At 38.8% G+C, this 22343-nt stretch overlaps 2 protein-coding genes across 6 annotated transcripts in view; one reads left to right on the top strand and one right to left on the bottom strand.

The window, feature by feature from the left end:
• Positions 1-616: 616 nt before the first annotated feature.
• Positions 617-5022, bottom strand: ENY2 (ENY2 transcription and export complex 2 subunit). Of its 2 annotated transcripts, none has more exons than XM_051612024.1 (5): positions 4953-5022; positions 4443-4536; positions 3787-3857; positions 1744-1818; positions 617-869 (listed from the first exon to the last, which is right to left on the bottom strand). In XM_051612024.1, exons 2-5 carry the CDS (start codon positions 4508-4510, stop codon positions 793-795), a joined length of 291 nt encoding a protein of 96 aa, XP_051467984.1. In that variant the 5' UTR covers positions 4511-4536; positions 4953-5022; the 3' UTR covers positions 617-792. The 2 variants fall into 2 exon arrangements, with proteins under 2 accessions (XP_051467984.1, XP_051467983.1); XM_051612023.1 differs by having other exon boundaries at positions 4931-5007.
• Positions 5023-5179: 157 nt separating this feature from the next.
• NUDCD1 (NudC domain containing 1) overlaps positions 5180-22343 on the top strand; it is a 33244-nt gene continuing 16080 nt past the window's right edge. For 3 of the 4 annotated variants that reach the window (XR_007888671.1, XR_007888670.1, XM_051611144.1), the window contains exons 1-6: positions 7262-7295; positions 7420-7527; positions 11305-11459; positions 18509-18694; positions 20023-20206; positions 21713-21934. Coding sequence is in view for 2 of the 4 variants with exons in the window: in XM_051611144.1 (XP_051467104.1) it covers positions 7277-7295; positions 7420-7527; positions 11305-11459; positions 18509-18694; positions 20023-20206; positions 21713-21934 (874 nt within the window). In the remaining 2 variants the exon portion in view is untranslated. Of the gene's footprint in view, positions 5357-7261; positions 7296-7419; positions 7528-11304; positions 11460-18508; positions 18695-20022; positions 20207-21712; positions 21935-22343 lie in introns of those variants that run through there. The other variant, XM_051611145.1, reaches the window with a different exon arrangement.

Here is a 22343-nt window from a genome sequence, read left to right as displayed (position 1 = left end):
CTGTCACCCCAAAGGACCCTCCAGAGAGAATTGAGAGGCAGCAAGATTTTTTTAATAGCACTAATAGATAAGCTGGGGAGGGACTTTTTACAAGTGCTTGTAGTGACAGGACAAGGGATAATCAATTAAAAGTGGAAGAGGGCAGATTTAGGTTAGATATTAGGAAGAAATTCTTTAGTGTGAGGGTGGTGAGACACTGGAACAGGTTGCCCAGGGAAGTTGTGGAAGCCCAATCCCGGGAAGTGTTCAAGGGCAGGTCGGATGGGATTCTGATCAACCTGATCTGCTGGAAGGTGTCCCTGCCCATGCAGGGGGTTTGGAACTCTCTTTGCTAGAGAGTGAATGCCACTAACAGTTTAATGCAGTCTGAACTTCTTCATGGTGTCCAGCTACTTAGTCAGGGAAAATGAAATGGATATGTTCAGAAGCATATCATACCCCATTTTCCACAGAATTCCCACCTTCCCCCCCCTTTCTAGTTAATGTACTTGATAATCACACTTCCTTTCTCAAAAAAAAGTTTTCACAACCATATAAAATTATGGATTATTAAAAACTGGAATAGATTATACCATATTACAGCACACTGATAATCAGAGAGCCTTAGAACCACAAGTCCACAGCATTTTTTATTAAAATACCACCAAGTTTAAGAAATCAATGAAGTGCAAAGAAACTTGAACTCATCGTACAAAAAATAATGATTTTCCATCCTTAAGTATGGAAACTGCATTCCAATCGTGACATGATTGACATAATACAGAAACATTGTATCCCAGATGAACATCAAAGTTAAAGACTGGCATGTTGGGCAAGGAAGGTTCTTATTCTTTGCAAGAGTTCTTTCTTTACACTGTCTGGTACCAAGGCTGAAACACAAGTAAGAAACAAGAAGTAAAAGAGACAAAATGGAAAATCTGCTAATATCAACCTTTTACAACAGTTACTCCTATTCTTTGTTTGTTCTTGAAATTCTGTTAATACTTCAAGTAACAGAAGCTACTTTATTTTCATAGAGCACATCTGTATTTTTCTCATTTAAAAGAGGCTAAAATTCAAATCTAGGGAGAATAATGTTGTTATTGATAGTTTTTTCCTAGAGATAGTCAAGAAAACCGTAAAACCTGAGGAAAATGATTATTCAAGATTAAACTGGATATAATCACCAGAAGCTAGTTTGATTATACTACTTTTTTACTTCACAAATTTAAGACCAAAAAAATCTCAGCCATGACCTCAGAGTAAGGGTCTTCAGCAAGTTATTTTGAAGGCCTATTTTTACATAAGACTTCATGAATTTTTTCCACTAACACCAAAGCTTATTAGAAGGTCCAACAAGAATGATACAAAGAAGACTACACTATTTCCTTAAAGCATTCCATTTTTTCTGTATTTGTATGCTATGTCCTTTTCCCACTTCCCATTACACTAGCACTGTTCTGATTTTTAATCTTAAAAATGGTTGGAATTTTAAAACATCTCTTGACACATACTGTTTTCTTGGGACAATTATATCAATTATGAACATGAATACAAACTCATGACTAAAAACTGTAACCTGCAAAAGAAGTCTCATTACAAACTTTGAATGGCTGTATTTCATTTGTACTTAATATCAATCTATTGACATTTTTCTTTGAATCCAACACAGGCAAATCCATAGCACTGCTTTCAAAGTATTAATTAGATACATGCAGGTGTGTTTATTGATGTACTAATACATCCATGTTTGCATTTCCTTACCTCTGCCTTTGGGAGTGATTTCTGCTACTAAATCGTCAACAGTAACATGCTCTAATCCTTTTTCTTTAATGACATCTGGGGAAGACCAAGACAGATATTTTATATTTTTTAATCCATTCATTAGAAGACAAAACCTGTGCCAATGATTAAAAGAGAAAACCTGCATGCGTAGGTCATCAGAGAAGAGGAAGTAGCTTGTGACCTAAGTGCAGATTATTAACTCAGTACTTAGACTGCATTGTACAGTGGAGTTAGTCTCTCATTCACACTGTACACTTAAGGATGGGAACTTGTCACTACTGCTGCATCTTGAGCAGCTCATATTCTAAAATCAAGTGTCATGAAGTTTAAGCTCTGTGAGCACTGCCAGATGTGCTATTACTGCAGTGTTGCAGCAGTTCACAAGTGGGCCCTCATATTCTCCTCAAACGCATTGTTTACATAATAGTGAGAAAGAGATGCAATTGGAAAAAGACTTTGGAACATATAAGAGAGGGCACAGTAAAAACTTAACTGCTCTTCCTAAGTGGTTTGAACAACATCACTCTATGTATTTCAGCAAAGTAGAAAAGCATATTTGAAAGAAAGGTATATATCTACAGCAAAATAAAAGCTATGATTAAGACATACTGTATGTTTAAACCATTCTATCATCCTATGATTATACATACCAGTATTTCAAAATGGTCTACTTATAGCACTGTGAAGACTACTGAAAAATGCAGAAGTCAAGGCTAAGAAGAAATCTCAATTCAGTAGCATAAACCTAAAATATTTTGCCTAAACATAAATGTTTTTAACTTTATACATCAGTATATAGAATTCATTGTCCCCAAGCCACTAAATACGATTTCTGAACTGACATCACAACAGCTATTTCTAAACTGTTTTTCTTGGCTGAATTCCCTGTAAAAAGTAATCCTGGATTGGTCAATTATTTACCCTAATCCACAATGGCCAGAGGCTCTAGAAGAAACCTCCCAAGAAAACCCCCTACACCCCAACAAAACAGCAACAAAAACCCCCAACCCTCCCAAATCCCTCTCTGACCTATCTGAGGTTATTAGGCTCTTAACAGACACAACTCAGCTTATATTTGCATTCTCAGCTGCTCCAGTTACAGTTCCAAGTACTAACGTCAACGCAACAATTTTAAATAACTTTACTATAGCAGATTCTAAAGTGTATAGTTGAGAAGGCAGGAAAACATCCCTTTTGCTAATTTAATTATTGAAACAGTTAATCTCTGGCAGTGTGGTCAGGCAGACAACTGCAAGGATTAATTATTTCAGCCTTCTCTGCAAATCCACCTATAAAAACAATTTAACATGCTCAGCCCTACAACAAAAAACAACCACTAATGGAATATTCAGTTGCCAGGCACCACAGACCAAATCAAAATTGAAGTGAAAGCTCAAGGGATTTCTTATGTGCTTTATGGGAATTTCATCATGTGGTAGTATGCCTGGATGCTTAAATACCATTTATAATGCTTTCACATAATTGACAAGTCAGCAAATTGTAATAATGCTGGATACTTAAATCAGAACTAAAAGATTTGGATATTTAGAGGTTCATCTGCTTGTTTTCTATTGTCTAAGTAGATAATCTTATTTTCAATAACTGTATTCAGAAGGAATACAAATACACTTCATTCTCTCATATGCAGACAATGAAGATGTCTTAAGTTTCTAAGTCGGGTTCCACTGTATTTGCTCCATTTTCCTTTCTCTTGGTTTCTGTTCTCCTGTGGTAAGGAAGTCAGCTCTCTTCAAACAAAATGCTACATCATTAATATTTAGGGAATCAATTCCAGTACTCTTCTAGAAGCTTAATAAATTTCAGATCAGAGAAGAAGTTTTAAGATTTTTTTTTGCCAAGATGGCAAGATCCTTTTGTGCCTCCTAAACCAATTGCCAGGGATACTTTCCTCTTGTCTCTCAGTTAAATTGACTGCTAGGCAGTAAAGATATTATCTGAGACTTTTATTTGGCCATCACTTTAGCTGATTACAAAGGATATTAGTTATTTGACCACCTTTACCTTTGCAATGTGCCTTCAACTGATCCTTCCAGCCACATTCAATTAATTTGGCTCTCAGCAATTCTTTGAGGCTGTTAAGACAATATACAAACGTGTTAGGAACAGCAAAGATTCCTGACAGCTTAAACATGCTTCAATGTGAAAGTTAAAAACTCGCAGCAGAATTCCCAAATCAGGAGCAGAAACGACTGAACAGCATCTGAATCCTAACCTGAATGAGCAGCCATTTCATTTACTCTGTTGAACTGTGAGGAGTTGGCAGCTCAGTAGCTATTCCACCATATTTCTCTGTACCAGGAAACATGATACATGACTGAACTGCAACAAGCTGCATTTAATGGTAATTTTTGTATGAACCAAGAGCTTTGCAACACAAAATACCAGAATAAGACAAAGCTTTAACATTGATAAAGCCAACCACCCCACCCTTTATTTCCTGAGCTTCTCTTTCCACGTGTAGAGCTAAAAGTGTTCAAAAGGCAAAAATAAGGTGTTGTTTTTTTAAAAAAATATGTATCTTTATATAACCACAAGACTCATATGCAGACATTTGAAGAATTCAGAGTTAAGTGTACTCAGTCTTTACTTCTAGGAATAGTTCCTGATGGGTAATATTTAAAAGCCTCTTACTGGCACGAAGGAGGAAGCCTACTTACCGCTCTCGCTCTCCTGTTTCTATTAGCTTTTGGTTAATGGTTGCTCTCATCTGGGCATCTTTATTCATTTTGGAAATCTGGGGTTTTCACAGTCCTACACAGAGCATAAGACAGTCTTGACAAGAACTAGTGTCGCTAACGCAACCAGCCACACTTGCACACAATCGCATGCAGCGCCAGACCGTGACCAGCCCAGGGGACCAGCACCCTGCAGCCGCACCGCCACGGCGCTCCCCCGGCGGCCCGAGGCCGGCAGACCCGGTAGATCACCGGGCCGCGGAGCGACCTCCCCGCTGCCCGACCCTCCCGCCTGGAGCCGCGCCCACCCGGCCCACCCCGCAGCTCCCCCGCCGCGGCCGGCGCGAAGGAGCGGGCCTCGGGAGCGGCACACCCGGCTCACCCCGCACGCACACCCGGCTCACGCCGCACACCCCGCACGCACACCCCGCACGCACACCCAGCTCACCCCGCACGCACACCCGGCTCACGCCGCACACCCCGCACGCACACCCCGCTCACTCCGCCGCAGCGCCCCAGTCCCCGGGGCAGGAGGCGGAGCCGCCTCCCGGACGCACAACCCACCGCCCCCTCGCGCGCGGGGGCCGCCGGGAAACATAGTCTGGGAAGGCGACTACAACTCCCAGCGCGCCACAGCGGGCGCGGCATGCCCGGGCCTGGACTACAGCTCCCAGCATGCCCCGCAGCGGTCGGGCGCCAGGGCCGCCTTTCCCGTGGTGCTGCGGGGCGGGGGCGGCTGCGCTGCCGCGGCTTGCCCAGGGCCTCCCGGCGCCGCGGCATGGCGGGCGCCGCGCACTGCTCCCTGCAGGCCAAGCGTCTGCTCCTGGACCCCAAGTTCGAGGGCTACAAGCTGTCCCTGGAGCCGCTGGCCTGCTACCAGCTGGGGCTCGACGCGGGTGAGGAGCGGGGGGGGTGTCCATCGGCGTGCGCGGCGCAGGGTGCTGAGCCTTCCGGGCCCCCTCGCTCTGCGGCCCGGCCGGCGCTTGGGCAGCGGGGAAGGCCCCATCCTTCTGTGGTGCTGCCCGGCCCGGCCCGGCGGCCCTCGATGCCCTGAGCTGGGGAAAGCCCGTCCCGCCGTATCGGCAGGCCTGCGCTCCTGTCCTCTGCTGGGGACGGCGGGCGTTTAAGAAGCTCAGCGTTTGGTCTCGATTTTTCTCGTTATAATTGGCTGCAGTGTTGTTACTGGTGTCTCCTCTCCCAGCCTCATGTGGCTTCATGGTGGACCAAGGTCTCTGACTATTGTCAAATCACTGCCTTACAAGTATCTGCCCCTGTGAGTCTGAACATAGGTTCTAAATGGTTGAGAAAATCCGTGTACTAACTCTGGGCTTGGCTTGTGCACTCATGGTAGGGCCAGATGACCAGCTGAGCCTGGCCTCTGCTGGTGAGGAGCGAGTGTGCTCTGCACATGTGTGGGAGAGGGCTGGGCAGGCGTGTGCACATGGGAGTGTGCAAATATGTGCATGTATGAGCATGCACACATGTGAGTGCACACCTGGTGCTATGCACGTGTGCACATGGAGCCGGCACATCTGGGAGTGTGGATGTGTGTACACATTAGTCTGTGCATGTGAGTGTGCATCGGGTGCTGTGCACATGTGTGTGCATGTGAACATGTGTGAGCTTGAGTGTCTGGGACTCTGCACGTGTGAGAGTTCACATCTGGGAGCATAGGTATGTGCATTTGCACATCTGGGAGGGCACACGCATGGGAGCACACAGGTGTGAGCATGCAGGTGTACCTGCCATGGTGATGGAGTACATGTGATTTAAACAAATACATATTAAATTAGTATCTTTGACAAGCTTCAGCGAATTAGCTGTTTTTCTTTCTTACTCTGCCCACAGTTAAGAAGTGGATCTTCAGGCTATGGATTCCATGCTCTGCTTTTTCTGCTGTGCATTATTAGCAGTTGAGGTTCTTGTGCAGTAACTGGCTAATTCTCCGAGAAGAATGTTAGCACAAAGTCATGTTGGATGTGTGCCTACAATCTTACCCATGCCTCCTGAACTCTCTTGGCATTCTGCCTTTATTGGTTTGTAAAGTTTAGGTCTATTGCAGGGTGGATGTATTAGTTTCCTTTTTTTATAAAGCTGGGACAGTAATATACCATTTGACTGGGCTGATCTCTACCTCTATATATTTACTGAACAATGCATCTCTCTGCAGAGTTATCTGTTGTGTATTACTTCAGGTTTGTGTTGTGTACATTATATTAACAGTGGAACGGAATGGTGTGTTTGCCATGGTGAACTGTCAGCATTAAGATGGAAGTTGTATGTGAATTGTGTATTGAAGGAAAAGTGCATGAAATCAAGGTGATACTGTAGGTGTAACTATGATAAGACTGGAAAATTATGCAAAAGCAATATTCTTGTTTTGTTGTCTTGACATTTCTATCCTCATTTAGATATCGCCTTTTATAAAACAGTCCAAATATGAGTGAGTCGGTGTGTGTTTGGAGCAGACTACAGCTTTAGCAGTATGGCAACAGCATAGTGTAGGTGCAGTCTTTTAGCTTGCCTTCTGTGTTCTGCTGTGGTCAAATAAGCTTTGTGGTTCTTGGATAATCAGTTATCCACCTGTTCTAAACAGGTGAGGATTACATATTTTTCAATTATATATTTGAATTATTGAATTGCTAACGGAGAGATGGATCTAGTAATTTCAGTTCATTTATTGTACATAATAGTTACAGTAACTTGTGTGATAAAAGATGGGTACACAAGCCTGTGTTGTCTTTTTCCTCTTCCCACAGCTCAAAGACCCTATCTTATTTCAGTCCACCTTATTCAGCTGTCCTACTAAGTCATTAATGTCAAGTCTCTTACTCTGTGAGTGTGCACATATATATATATATATATAGAGAGAGAGAGAGAGAGGAGGAGAGAAATTGTTGTTTTTTAAAATTAGTAACCTGAAATATAAACCAAGCCAGGCCCTGTATCTGTCTTCTAGGTGTTTTGTTTGCCCATATTTCAGACTTCTCTGAGGCCATACAACTGACTCTCTCTCCTTGCTGGTTCTCTTCTGCTTACTCCAAGGCAGTTTCCTCACAGCACAGAGGTATTCTGTACCTGAACTTTGTATTTCTTTTGTATTTAGGCTGAGGGCATCCTTCTGTAACTTGGCTTGTATGTTGCACAGGAATAATGGGTTGAGTTTGTAGGCCATGGCTTCTTCAAATTATGGTGGCACTGGAGAAGAAATTAATACTGTGTGAGAAAGCCAAGGACTTACGCTTTCCAGCACTCAGAAACTTGACAAAGAACTTGCTAGTTTGTGGGTTATTAATGTTTGTCATTGAGAAAAGTGCTTGATTTTATTTCCTCACAGTGGGACTAAGTAAAGTACAACAGCAGAAAAAATGTCAAATGTTTAGGAAGACTGTCAGCATGACTCATTTCTGATCTTATTCACAACTGTGTGAAAAATGGTGGCAGTAGAATCTGTCAGCACATGCTTGTTTTCAGCAAGGTATGTTTTATTAAAGCATAAGGTTTTTTTAGTCTCTTAACAAAGAATAAACAAGTGCACAATAAAAAGTGTACTTTTACTCAACAATGAGGAGATTGCTGCCATTAGCAATAAAAACGTATTTATATTAAAAGAAAAATAATTTATGCAGAGTTAGAAGGATCCTTTAATGCTGATACTAGAAAATAAATTGATATCTCTTCCATTAGTAAGTGTACATGAAATACTAAATGGTTTCCACTGGGTGGCATTGCAAAACAAAGTATGACATATAAGCATATATTATTCAATGCCCTAAAATATTATAATGATATAGTTATTTTACATATTTTCCAAGATTCTACAGTTGTTTTGATTTATTGAATAAAACATCCAGAAATGTAAGGGGTTTTTTTGGCACCCTTTTTTCTCTTCTTTTTCCCAGTTCAGCTTTATAGTGTTTGATGGCAGGTGTAGGACCTCACTGTTCATTTAAAGTCCCTTGATAGTGCTCTTTATTCGGAAGAGTTGGGGTTTTTTTGCAGTGCAGAGTAATAAAGATCCAGTGAGGTTAGGGACATCTTACTCCTGTTGATTCTTATGAATTGCTTTGTATTTAGTGCTTTTGCTTTCAAGTACAGACAGTGTGAGTAATCATCTTTGCTTAATTATCTTTGAACTATTTTGAGTCAAATTCATTTTTAAGCATGGAGCTGAAGATAAATGCAATTCTAGAAAAGATAAACAGTTTTCTTCGTACTAGTGTGAAATGTAGGATGTGACTAGGGTTATTGGGAAATAATACTGGAAACTGAGATTTAATTTATACATTCTATTTATTTGCTCTCTTTTCTGTTGTGACAGAGTATTAATCAATATCTGGGTTTTCGTAGTGCAGATTTGTTTATCAGAAACTTGATTGAGACCATGTTGAATAGCTGTCATTAGCTGATGCTGGTTATTTGAATCCAAAAAGTTGAAGCTAACGAATTAGTCTGTGACTCTTAAACAAAACCAAACAAAAAAACTCACCCCGAAAACAAAACCAAAAAGACAGAAAACCCCCAAACAAAACCCAGTGCACAGAACTTCCCCTCTCTTCTGCCAGCCATAAACCAAACAACAACAAAAGATCTGCAAAAAATTCTGACCAAAAAAAAAAGCAAAAACTATGTGCCTGGATAAAACAATTATTTGGTTGAAACACTACTTTTCCTTTTATATTAACTGCTTTTTTCTGAAGATACTTTTTTCCCAAGTCTTTGTTTCTTCTCTCTTTTGTCCTTCATTCTTTTTACACTCAGCTCTTTTGGGTTCCTCCTCATTTTTCTAAGGACCATAAAGAAAAGTTGAACCTGGAAGGCTGTACAAAAGAAGGAATTGACTTTATCCTAGTGTAAAATCTCTAAACTATATGAGCACATGGTATGTGTTAGCAGATAGCATTTGTTCACAGATTTAAACTGATCACAGAATTGGTTTCAATTACTCAAGGATGGAATAGTTTCTCTAATTATTTCTTCTTGGCAGAGAGCTGCGGATACAGTATCCATTCTGCAAGCAATTGATAACCTTGTTTGAATTGTTTCATGACAGTGCAGTACAGTGTTTGATTTCCTGGTTTAAAATCACTTACACATTGTATAGTTTTTGACTTCTGTTTATGAAGAATTAATTGCCAATTTCAATTCTGCAAAGGATTTGGATCTCCTATGATGACTTGCTATCCAGTGCTTGTCATGACTGCAGACTGAAAAACCCAAGGGCAGAGAATTTATTCATGTTCCAGCTTTTATAAAGCTTATCACTTTATGATCAACTAATCAATAACAAATTGTTCCAAGAATTTTATTGAAATGTTATTAATTTTCTTTAGGACACATCTAATTTGGACTATTTTTGCTATTTGCATGTGTTTCAGTTACAATTCTGACTGTAGCAACATGTCTAGGTGGGTGGAGTGGGAGAAGTGGAGAAAGGAAGCTCTACAAAATAGGACAGTTGTAGGTTTTCTATGGTGAAAAGCTTGACATGCTTCCACATGTGCATTCTAATTTCAGATCAATTAACATAGCTATGCAGGAAGTAGATGGCATGCACTTGGTTTCACTGAATATAATTATCCTGGATTATATTTGGTTTTGTCTTTAATTGTTTACAGAATATTTACATCATCTCTTGTCATGTTGGGAAAAATATCTGTGTGGTAAAGCTTGATTGTACAAACGGCTTTAAAACATGTTTTCACAACATCCTTCTAATTTATTTTACAGTGTAATTTACTGTAAAATATTCTAGCTAGCTAAAGTAGAACTCGGAATGGGTAACAGTCTTTCCTGTTTTGACAGGTGTATTTTCTTCTCACTGCTTTGTAGATATTCTGTCTTTTTTTTGAAGGGCAATGGCTTGGGTAGAATTATTTTAGTAATTGCAGAGATACAGAAGTCTCTCCTGTGGGGTGAATATGAATAATTATTTGAGCTGAGTGGAATTAATGCTGTTGATTTGCAAATATCAAGAGTGATTAAGAGACTAATCAAGGGGGCAACAAAGCTGGTTATGGAGCTAGAGTATAAGTCTTATTGAGGAGCAGCTGCAGGAACTGGAGTTGTTTAGCCTAGTGAAAAGGAAACTTAACACTCTCTACAGCTACCTGAAAGAAAGTTGCAGGGAGGTGGGGAGCAGTGTCCCAAGTAAAAAGTGATAGAACAAGAAGAAATGGTCTCAAGTTTCACCAGGGGAGGTTTAGATTGGATATTAGGAAAAATTTATTCACCAAAAGATTTGTCAAGCGCTGGAACAGCAGACTTGTGATTCCCCCATTTGCCACCCCTGTGCAGCTGGGGGGAGGAAGTAGAGTGAAGTTGAGCCTGGGAAGAAGGGAGGGGTGGGAGGAAGGTGTTTAAAGATTTGTCTTTATTTGTCATTACCCTACCCTGATTTTGATTAGTAATAAATTAAATTCATTTTCCCAAGTCATTTCTGTTTTGTCTGTGACAGTAGTTGGTGAGTGATCTCTCCCTGTCCTGACCTCAACCCACAAAACTTTTGTTACATTTTCTATCCTGTCCAGCAGAGGAAGTGAATTACAGAACAGCTTTGGTGGGCACCTGGTGTGCCATGCAAGTTAACCCACCACATTAGGCCACTACAAATGGTAATAGTTACTGCATGATAACAGTGAATGACTGACAAGGCCTTCAGGGTGTATGACCTGCTTTCCAAGTTTATGGAGACATTTTAAGCTGCGTGTACATAATGTGTTTTTCTTCATATAAACCAGACCTATGGACTAAGAATAATTTTTGTAGTTATAAGTTCAAACTTTGAATTATTAGATTATGAATAAATAGATTTTAAAATAGTCTTCTTCTTTTCTTTCCCCAGCTGTAGCAGAAGTGAAACTTCGTGATGATCAGTATACTCTTGACCACATGCGTGCTTTTGGCATGTATAATTATCTTCACCTTGATTCCTGGTACCAGGATAATGTCTACTATGTTGATCAGTTTGGAAGGGTAATGAATCTGTCGGTGACTCTGGTAAGAATAAAGTTTAAAAAAAAATTACTGAACTTGAGAAGTTTAGGGTAGATAAGTTAGAAAATAGGGCAAGTAGGATTCAAATGCGAAAAACGGAGGATGCTATTGCTGGGAACACAGGTGGGTTAACAAAAATGGAGCTCATCGGGAAGGATGAAAGGATTTTAAGTGAGTTTTTTGGCATCTTTTCATTAATAATATTGCATTCGTGTTGCATCTTCTTCCATCTATGGAAGATGGACATGGGGACAAGCTAGTTGCTGGCTGTTTCCCACGTGACTTGTTTTTTGTCTGTTTCCTAATTTGAAAATCCTGTCACTGTAGGTATAAGGAGAGAAGGAAGGTGTATTTAGAATTAGATTCCTATGCAAGACTTTATGGACAGGTAGCTTAATCTGGCAATCACTTGTTGGAGGCAAAAAGATGCTGGTGTTCCTGAGAAAACTTGAAATAGAGTGTAAGCAAGCTAGGGCAAGTCTGGAAAACATGACAGTTCGCTGCTTTTATACTGATGTTCTTAAGTAGTCAAAGTTTTTCTTTCTTTTGAGCCATTTTAATGCATGGATGCACTATTTTCCATTACAAGGAAAGGACATGTGTCTGTGGACATCATGTTTTTGTTATATACAGTTGTAGTGCTTGGTCATTAAGAAATAAAAGACTGTGTGGAAAAAAAAATATCCATTGTCATGCTACCAAGGAATTTGAATGATAACCCTGTGGAACAGAAGAAAACTTAGGGTGATGTGAGAATTTTTTGAGGGAGTGTGGCAAGGTTCTGGGGATGGAAATGACTAGGTCAGGGATAAGCTGAGAAAAATCCTGCAGTGGTAGTTCTAGATTTTTCAGGAAATACAGGTTTCCAGAGGATGATGGCCTGAAAACTGGTGCAGCAAAAACAGTTCCACTTCTTTTCATGAAGCATAGAAGCAGTTGGTTTGGCAGTTCTGAGGCAGAATAATTATCTGAGACTTATTCCAAATATTTTGAGACTTTTTTGATTCCTAGTGGGAATGTCTTTAGACATTGACAAAGAAGCTTGTCAGGGAAAGCCTTCTCTGAACAGTGGCTTGTCAAAATCTCATTTTTTTGTTTTGTTTTGTTTTTTTTCATTGTGGTTGCTTTACATTGGCTGACTCAGACACCTACCCAAACATTGTCTTACTCTACCTCTTCAACAGGACAGGGAGAAAATAAGACAGAAGAGCTAGTGGATTGAGATAAACCCAGGAAGATCACTTACCAGTTGCCATCATGGGCAAAACAGATTCAACTTTGGCAAAATTAATTTAATTTATTACCAATTAAGACTAGAGTAGGATGATGAAAAACAAAATCACACAAAGCTCCTACCAGGAGCTTTCTCTCACATGAGCTTTCCATGGCTTGCCGTGTGGTTATCTGCCTCATTGTGGTCCTCCATGGGCTGCTGGGGGCAATCTTCTTTGCCGTGGTCTTTTCTAAAGGCTGCAGGCTCACCTCTGCTCCGCACCACTTTGGCTGAAGGGCTTAGCTGGCAGCAGCTGTGTGTGGCATGGGGCAGCCCTGGCCGCTCCTCACAGAGGCCACCCCTGCAGCTCCCCATGCCAGCAACACAGACGTCAAATACATTCTTGTATTAGGAGGGCACTAACACATGTAAATTGCTTTCTTAGCAGATTAACTAGAGAAAGGATTTTACCACAGGCAGTAATTTGCATTTTTTATGTGCTGTTGACAAATAAAAATTCTTTCCTAGGGCTGGTGAGTCTGTTGGAAGAAAATGGCACTGGGTGACTATCTTGTCACGTGTTTCAGTTTCACCCAACTATGAAATAAATAGCTGCCATCTTGTGTCCTAATACACAATACAGTGCTGTTCTGCAAAGGAAACATGCTTGCATATGTATAAAAAGGAATGCGTATTCAGAAACATCAACAAGGTGTCTCATTACAAATGTGCCTGCCATGCATTAGTTAAATGTATATTACAAATAATACTGTCTTAAACAAGTGTATCTTACAAGTTAGCAACAGCCAAAATTAAAACAGAAGATGGAACCTGTTAATATGCTTACCCTAAATCCAGAGTGGAAGACTACATAGGCTTTTTAATGCAGAATTGGTTTCTAGTTCTGCTTCCTATTTCAGTTAAAATTTTGATTGGAATACAGTGGTGTGTTAGTTATCCATAAATCACTAATTACTTCTGCAACTTAGGTGTTTAAAAAGATGTAATCTGTGAAGGCAAAAAGTATAGTTAATACCTTGCTCAGATTTTCTACACAAATTTGAAACCTGGGCTGCCTTAAAAGGCTCAAAATCTGGTTCAGTGTCATGGGCAGGTGAGGCAGAGGATCTGCTGAGAAAAAAGCAGTTGTATAGTGAAGGCACCCAGATGAAATCTGGAAATGATGAGCTGAACAAGAGAGGCCAGAAGGAAGCAGAGTATGCTGTCAAGAAGTACAGAATTGGGCAGAGCTAGAATTAAAGGCCAGTGGAAAAGACGAGAGACTTGGGAGTGAAAAATGGTGAAACAAAGGAAGAATCTTTGTAGAGGAGTGAAGGGAGGTGAAGAACTGGGTCTGACTTTAAGCTGCATCTAGCTTTTTCTTAAATGAACTGTTGCCGTCATTTAAACCTAATTAAAGTGAGTAAACCTGACTTCTCTTAAAATTACTATAGTTGTTTTAGCCAGTTCTTGCTAGTATAATACATTACTATAATATCTTGGCATTCCCTCATACTTCTGAATTAGGGAGTTACTATTAACCCCTGTTAACCAGCTGGCACAGAAAGGTTTTGAGGGCCGGTTTTGATTCAGCTTCAAGTCAGTCCATCCTTTTCATTGTTAAACTGATTGGAGACTGTTCTAATAAATGCCTAAAGTTACATTAGTGAACAGAAAGGTTGTGAATAGAAGCATTTCCTTTCTTTCCTATTGGGAGGGAGGCTTTGTAATGTGTAACAAAGATTATTTTTCACTTTTTTTCAGGAGATATATTGATTCTTGACATTCCTGCTCAGTCCTGATAAATCTGATGTGAACTTTAGAAGATTAAATGGTTGATAGTTGATAATTTTTTTTTTTCTTAAATTCCACTCAAAACTATTTCAAGTGTACTGTTAAGACTCACTCTAAGGCTAGCAAAAGTGTGGTCTTCTGGAATGTTACATAGTATAGCTCTGTAAATCACTGTTAACAGGGTTGCTGCTGCTTCTTTCCATGATAAGATGCATAGAGTTTTGATTATTTTTTTTTCCCTTGGCACAGTAGTCATTGATACAATGGAACATTGTTACAATGAAACACTTATTGCAGGAAACACTGCCTTTCCCTGATGCCTTAAAATTAAGTAAAAGATGAGGAAGCCAAGATTCTTTGTATCTAGTTTTTGTAGGATTTTCATTTGTTTTGTTTGGGTTGTGAGTTGGTTTTGTGGTTTGTTGTTGTTTTTTTTTAATTCTTCTCCCTTCTTGAATGTGTTATAAATCAGTGGAATAGTTCAAGAGGCATAGTGATGCAACTGAGTCTACTGAATGTTTTCAATAATTAAAAATCAAATTAGCATGTTTTCCATTGCAGTTTTTATAATAGCCCTTCAGCCTTTTTGTGTAATACACAGTAAACTAATATGAATTCAAGTAGACCCAAAAGGCAAGCAGGCTTATTTTTGTCATCTGGTTTTTGTTTGTCATCTGGTCTTTGCTGTTGCTTATTAAAATGGTGCTTACTGAAACCCTGTTATCTTGCTTAGCTTTGAACATGTTTTAAATTAATAAGTTATTTTAATAATATCTGTAAAATAGGAGGATTTGAAATCCCCTCAACTACCAGATTCTCAACAAATGAAGCCATGGCATGCTTTGCATGCATAAATATGCTCTTTCTGTATTGCATACACATGCACCACATGCACAAGTGCAAAGAATTCATAAAGATGGAGCTTTTTATGTATATTTTTTACTGCCTTATTTCATTGATCAGAATGAGTGAGTTTATTTTACTAGAATTAGGTATGTATATAGATTATTTCCACATCCCCCCAAAATACCCATTGCTTGAGTAAAAATAGAGGACAGGAGATGCTTAGAAAATGTTATAATAATTTGTGACTGAAATTTCAGGGCCTGTAATGAGACACTGTTTTAATCTGATGTGTTTCACTTCTAATTATTAATCTCATGTTTACCCATACTGTAGTGAGAGAATTTTTTCTGGCACAGAATAGATAAATAATTCTTTCCTCCCTAGGTTTTCCATACAAAAATATACATCTGTTTGTACCTCCTTTTACATACTTGCAGGTATCTTCACAACTGTCCCTGTAATGTTTTCCTACTAAATTCTGCTTTTCTATTTAAAAAAATATATTTATATTTAAATATATTTTCATTTTAGTGATACTAATGATGATTTTTAGTAACAAGAGAAGAATTTTCTTACTAATGAGCACTTTTCTGATTTATGGAGCTTCTAAAATAATTGTAGATCAACTGGCTGGAAGTGAACATAGTGAAATAAAACTGAAAATAGTTTAATTTATTCTATAAACATTCTTTATATTCTCAACATAGTCTATTTGTTGTTGGAAATAAGAAGATAGATTTAGTTTAAAAAGGGTAGGTAAAGGAGCCTAAATGAGATTATCTAGCACCTTGTCCAGTTGCATCTTGAAAACCTCCAGTGATAGAGACTCTGCCGTGTTCCTGGTGAGGTTGTTGCAGTACTTGATGGTTCTCTCTGTAGAAGAATTCTCTTATGTCAAGATGAAACCTCTCCTCATGCAACTTTTACCCATTGGCCCATGTCTTCTCTGTGTGGCTTCTTGTGAAGAGAAAATCTCTGTTGCCTTTGTAGCCACCTGTAGAGTACTGGAATACTGTGAGGTCCCCCCTGAATCTGTTCCAGGGATACAAGACCTAATTCCTTCAGTCCTCCCCCACAGGGCAGGTTCTCTAACCCTGGAGTCATCTTCTTGGCCTTGATTTAGACCATTTCCAGTCTGTCTATGTATTTTTTCAGTTACAGGGACCAGAACAGGACACAGTACTCCAGGTGTGTGGCCTGACAAGCGCTGAGTAAAGTGGTGTGATCACATCTCTACCTCTGCTAGTAAATGCTCCTGCAGATGCAGCCCAGGATCCAATTTGTCTTTCACATTGCAGCATTGCACTGCTGACTCACGTCAGTAAGTGGACTTATTGTCCAGCAGGACCCTCTTGACCCTTTCAGCAAGTCTATTCCCCAGACACTTGTACTGCACTCTTTGTTTACTCTGTCCCAGATATAGGACCTTGCAGTTGCCTTTATCTTTACAATGTTGCTACTGTACTCTTCTAGCCTATCTGGGTCTCTGAGCAAGATGGCTCTCCCTTATGACATGTCAACTTCATCACCTAGTTTAGTGTCATCAGAAAATGTGGTGAGTTTGCTTTCAATCCCATGACCCAGGTAATTTATGAAGATATTGAACAGTATGGGGCTGGTACCAAGCCCAGGGGGACCCCACTTGTGGCAGATTGCCAGCTCGTTTTATTTAGCACATTGGTTCTGTTAAAAACTTCAATAAATTACGTGCTATTTCAGTTATTTAAAAGATTATGGAGATGTGGCTGTGATGTTACTGAATCTCCTGTTTGCATCTTATGTTTTTCTGTAAATATATTTTATTTCTGCTCTTAATACTGCAGCCTGATGTACTTCATCAGTAGCTGATCAAGCTGTATTGCTGATACAGCACGTCCTGACCTTTTTTAATAAACTGTGATGCTCTGTTCTTTTCCAATAATAAAAATATAGTCAGGTTTTATTGGTTTTTTTTTTTCCTTTCTAACAAGCCTCTTAGATATTCAGAAATCACTTCAGCTCACAAAGGGGGGGTAAATTGTAGTCCTAAGCAGGCAGGGGAGTTGCTGGTATTCTGCAAGCCAAATAATAAGCAGAGAGTAACAAAGGCTCGTTCGGCAAAGGAAGGCCTGTATGTGAAGAGTGAGGGCACAAGATAAAGAATAATACCTACAAGATACCCTGGAAGGCCTGCCTTTGTACTTAATGACAACAGCTACAAATCCAATTTACAGCACAAAAGCACTTTCTTCTGTTAGAATTAGCAGAAAACGAAGAAGGTAACACAGAACTAAAGCAGGACTTCTGAAAACAGTTACTAGAAACATAGATTAAATTGGTAATCTAACATTCATTTTGCACTGTTAGTCTGATTTGTTTAATGTTTATATAGCATGAAATACTGGATTATTTTTTTTTTTATTTGGTGATACGTGTGACTTTTTAAAAATCCGTATGTCCTTATTTTTCACTGGAGTTATATCACAGTGCACTTCATTCACTGTAGTGTTCCTGTTTGTTCATGTTCAAAAACTACCCATGCTTGTAGTTTGGCTTAAAAAATAAGATTGCAGTGTGCCGCTAATCTGGATGCATAGTATAATCATGATGTGATGGAAAAGTTATTTGCAAATATTATATGAAATACTACAGCTTTTCTTTGCTAGCTAATCACAATTGTTACTTTTTTAACTTAATAAAATTACCATTCTGGGAAAGCTGATAAATTATATATAGGTTTGAATATGCCAGTTGTCTAAGATAATAGGCTAAAATTGTTTTTAATCTATAAGTGAATTTTTATGAACTAATTTAAGTACAATTCTTTGGCTTTCATGTATTTTAAAGTTTCCACTTTTTTGCTGAGACTATAATTATTTAAGGTAAGTGATTATATCAGAATGCTAGCAGAAAAGAAACTAAAAGCTTTTTTAAAATTAAAAATTTAATCAGCGCTACAAAATGAAAGGGGAAAAAAAGGGCTGAAATATTAATATTAATTATAGAACACTCATGTTTTTAGTATATAGAAACCTACTCAATAGTGAAATTCCACAACCTTTTCCACATATGTGGGAATGATGCATGCTGCCCACTTCTCTCCAAATATGCACAAAGAAACTGGTGAATTGCTACTGAGATTTGTTTTTCTTAATTTGTCTGTGACACTAAAATTGATAAATACTTCATAAAATCTTAGTGCTTGACTGTTTGCTTATAGGACACTGCTCTACAAAAACCAAGAGAAGTTTTCAGGCTACCTACAGACTTGACAGCTTATGATAACCGCCTTTGTGCCTCAGTCCACTTCTTATCTTCCACATGGGTTACCCTTTCTGATGGTACGGGAAGACTGTATTTAATTAAATCAGGCAAGCGTGGAAACAGTGCATCTGAAAAGTGGGAAGTAAGTCTTGCAGTAACATATTTAAGAATTGTACATCTACCAAATAGTTCTTATTCTTGTATTTCTTATGAGATTTGTATGTTTGTAATGTTGTGAAGCATTAAGCTTTAAATCATAACTCTGTTTCACTGATGTAGAATTGTGTTCAAGTATTAAAAAATCCATATTAATATGTAAAAATATATAAATACATAAAAATAATTTTTAAACTTATGACTACAGGAATTGTATTTTTATGCACAAAATATCTAAAATTCAAGTGTTTGAAACAGAACAACCGTATCAAGTTTCAATAACAGTGTCTGGAGTGAGCCCATACTCATTCAACCTCTGCAGCTTGAATTCCTTGTCATTTATTTCATGTGTTAAATGTTCTAGCAAACAAAAAATGTTCCATTTCTTCTTCTCTGCTGTTTGGATTAATTTAGGTTTTATCTTCTTGTGGTTTTTCCTGAATGAGTACTTTTTTTAAGAAAAGCTGAGATATATCTGGAATTGAAATTTCCAGCTATAGGTACCAAATGCTAAGTGTCTCAAGCTACAAGATATGCAGTCCTTCTGCATTAAATTATTTCATGCTGACAGTGGTGCTTAATAGCCTTCCAGTATGACAGTAATATTTATGTACTCTGCCTACCTAGTGTGATCCAAATATTGAATGCACTTTTCCAAACATTATACATAAACATTCAAAAACTTCTAACCCTAGCTTCTCCTTAATATGGATATTTATACCCCTTCGTTTCATTATAGGTTTTTGTTTCCTAATCCCCGTCATAAAACTTTCTAGAGAAGGAAAATTTAATCTCTTTGTAAAGATAGTAGCCAAATAAAGAGAACTCCCCTCCCCTTGGTACTGATTGATGATTAAGCACTGGTAGCAACACACTGGACTTTTTTATGTTAAGATGTGCATGTGTCAAGGTCTACAAAGATTTTAATGATGTTGGGGTGTCTAGAAAACTAGTGAGGACCTTGTTGAAATGCCTACATTTTCATCTTGAGTGTGAGACTGTTTCCCCCAGTTGATAATCTGTGTTTATGGATCCTGTTCTGTTCCTCAATTGTTCATCTACTTATTGTAGTAATAAACAGAGGTATTGCAGGCGGTTTATAATACAAACAATAATGATTAAAAGCTTTTCAAACAGTGGCTTGATAACCAAGGAAAGAGGAACCAGAAATTTATTAGATTCATGGATTCATATTGGCAGAGAGGTTTGTGGGAAACAAAATTTAACTGGCTTGACATTCACTGGAGCCTTTTACTGCTTTTTGAGACTTCCAGTTTTAACTGACTGACTTTTTGCTACAATTTTGTCTTCCAGATTGTGTTTAGTGAAGAACTAGGAAGTCCATTTATTATAGTGCACAGTGTTTCATTTGTAAAATCTAATAAGCATTCAGTAGCTGTGCTGCTGCTTAGGGTAGAAAAAGATGAATTGGACACGAAGGGAAGTGGATTTCATGTCACCTTGGAATGGGTTACAATTGCAGAGATAAGCAAAGAGCGTAAGTGTTTTACATTTATATTACTGATGAGTAATTTTTTTTTAAATCATGTTTTAATTCTTTGTCTCAGAAGTTCATTGTTCCCCAGGTTCTGGTATTTCCTTTCCCCAGAACTTCAGGGTGGATTTCACATAGGTAATTTTTTCTTACAATGTAAGATCAAGTTATTTGTTGTAGTCCTAAATTCTTAAAAACATTTGGAAGGCAGGAAGAAGTAAAGGTTAATACATGTGCAGTTAAGGTGATTAGAAAATGAAATAGAACTTTACTTTTTGTTATGAAATGCAATTCCTGTTGAGCTTGATCTTGTAAAATTAGGGTTATACAGAGCTATTTCTAACTAATGCTTGGTGGCCCTTCTCTGGACCTGCTCCAGCAGTCTCAAAAATAGAAGCTGTTTTGAGGAATTACAGTACTTACCATCCTCCTTCATCAGTGGGCAATTGCTACACTTCTCTTGAAACACTGTCAGTGTATGTGTTTTATTAATTGAGACTGTAGTAAAAATAGTTCATCAACAAGTGTCGCAGTTTGACTCAGGATTGGCAATTAAACCAGCGACAACAATGCTCTCAATCCCCTCCCCCTCCCACCCAGGTAGGGAAGGAAAGAGAGAATGAGAGACTCTCTGGTTTGAAATCTGAACTAGACAGCTTTAATGAAGTACTAATGATAAAAGAAAATATGTACAATTATATACACGTGTTCAGGAATGTGCAAAACCCCTATTGCCTCCCCTCACCCCCAGCAACTCCCACAGCATCTCCTGAGCTGCGAACAGTCCCGAAAAATTCCAGACTGCTGCTGGAGAGAGCAGAGTGATGAGGGTCAGGAGATGCACAGCCCACGGGTCGACAGTGATAGATGGACGGAGTCTTCCCTGGGCACTGACCATGGATGGAAGAGAACGGAAGACGAAGCAGGAAGGAAGTTGTCTTCTGTGATCTCTGACCTTCCTCTGAGCTTACATAGATATATGGAATGGAATATCTCTGGCCAGTTTTGCTGTCTGTCTAATTCAGCCTCCTACAGGGGCGGTCACAGATCTCCCAGTAGCGTCTGAGCCAGCAGAGACGTGACCTTGGAGTCCTGGCAATAACATAAGCATTCCAACATTATCGATCTAAGCTGGAACACTTCCTACTAGTTAAAAGAAATCTTACTGAAGGATAAAAAAAAAAAAAAAAGTCAGTAAAGGGAAATTGCCTTCATCCTGGCTCAAACCAAGGCAACAAGCCATTTCTCAGTTTACCCAAACCTCATAACGTAATTATGTCTCTTGACACCAACAACCGTGAGAGTCTCTGCCATGTCTGGTTGGCTAGGCAAAGTGATCCCACCTACTACTTGTGTATTACCAAAAACTCATTGGAAAACAGAAATTTCTTTTCAAATTACAGTACTGTGATTTAACTGCTAGGATTGCTTAATACTTTAAAGTGTAATGAGATGCTCATATAATACTTAGTTTAATTACTGGTAATGTTTATTTTTTTAATTTTATAGATGATCATAGATATGAGATCTTTAAAAGAAGAGTTTTACAAGGAAAATCAATCCCCCATTATGCAGCAATAGAGCCAAGTGGGGATGGTCTAATGATTGTTTCCTACAAACCATTCAAATTTGTGCGAGATGAAGATGACAAATTAGAAGAGGACGACAAATTAGAAGAGAATGACAAATTAGAAGAGAATGACAACGCAAAAGCAGCAAATGAGAAGAAGGGTAAGACTTACCTAGCAGGTTATGATAGGTTGCTTTCTCTTTTGGCTTAGAAAAAAGCTTGTCAGTTCAGCATCTGTTTGAAAACTAGCAATTAATATCTTAATAGCTATCTTCTGCATTTTTTTTAAAGAATGAATTGGCTTTTTTTTGTTATATTGTGCATAAGCCTGTGTGAGAAGCTTTTTTCAATAAAAGACACTTAAAGAATTCTGTTGTCCTAAGGTAAAGGATATTTTGCAAGCACAACTATGCTAAGTATTTGCTAGGATTTTGATATCTTGGGCAACACCTCAGTTTAGGCATCTGAAGTATTCAGTAAGCCAGTCTTCCTAGGTGAGAGAGCAGTGTGACACCTGTTGACTCTCCCAAGTAGTTGTTCATGAGAAAGCACTCTGGTAAGTAATTTGCT

Source organism: Apus apus, chromosome 2 (genome assembly GCF_020740795.1).
Source record: "Apus apus isolate bApuApu2 chromosome 2, bApuApu2.pri.cur, whole genome shotgun sequence".
Taxonomy (NCBI): domain Eukaryota; kingdom Metazoa; phylum Chordata; class Aves; order Apodiformes; family Apodidae; genus Apus; species Apus apus.
Note: the sequence above shows the minus strand (reverse complement) of the source record. Positions and strands in the feature narration are given on the sequence as shown.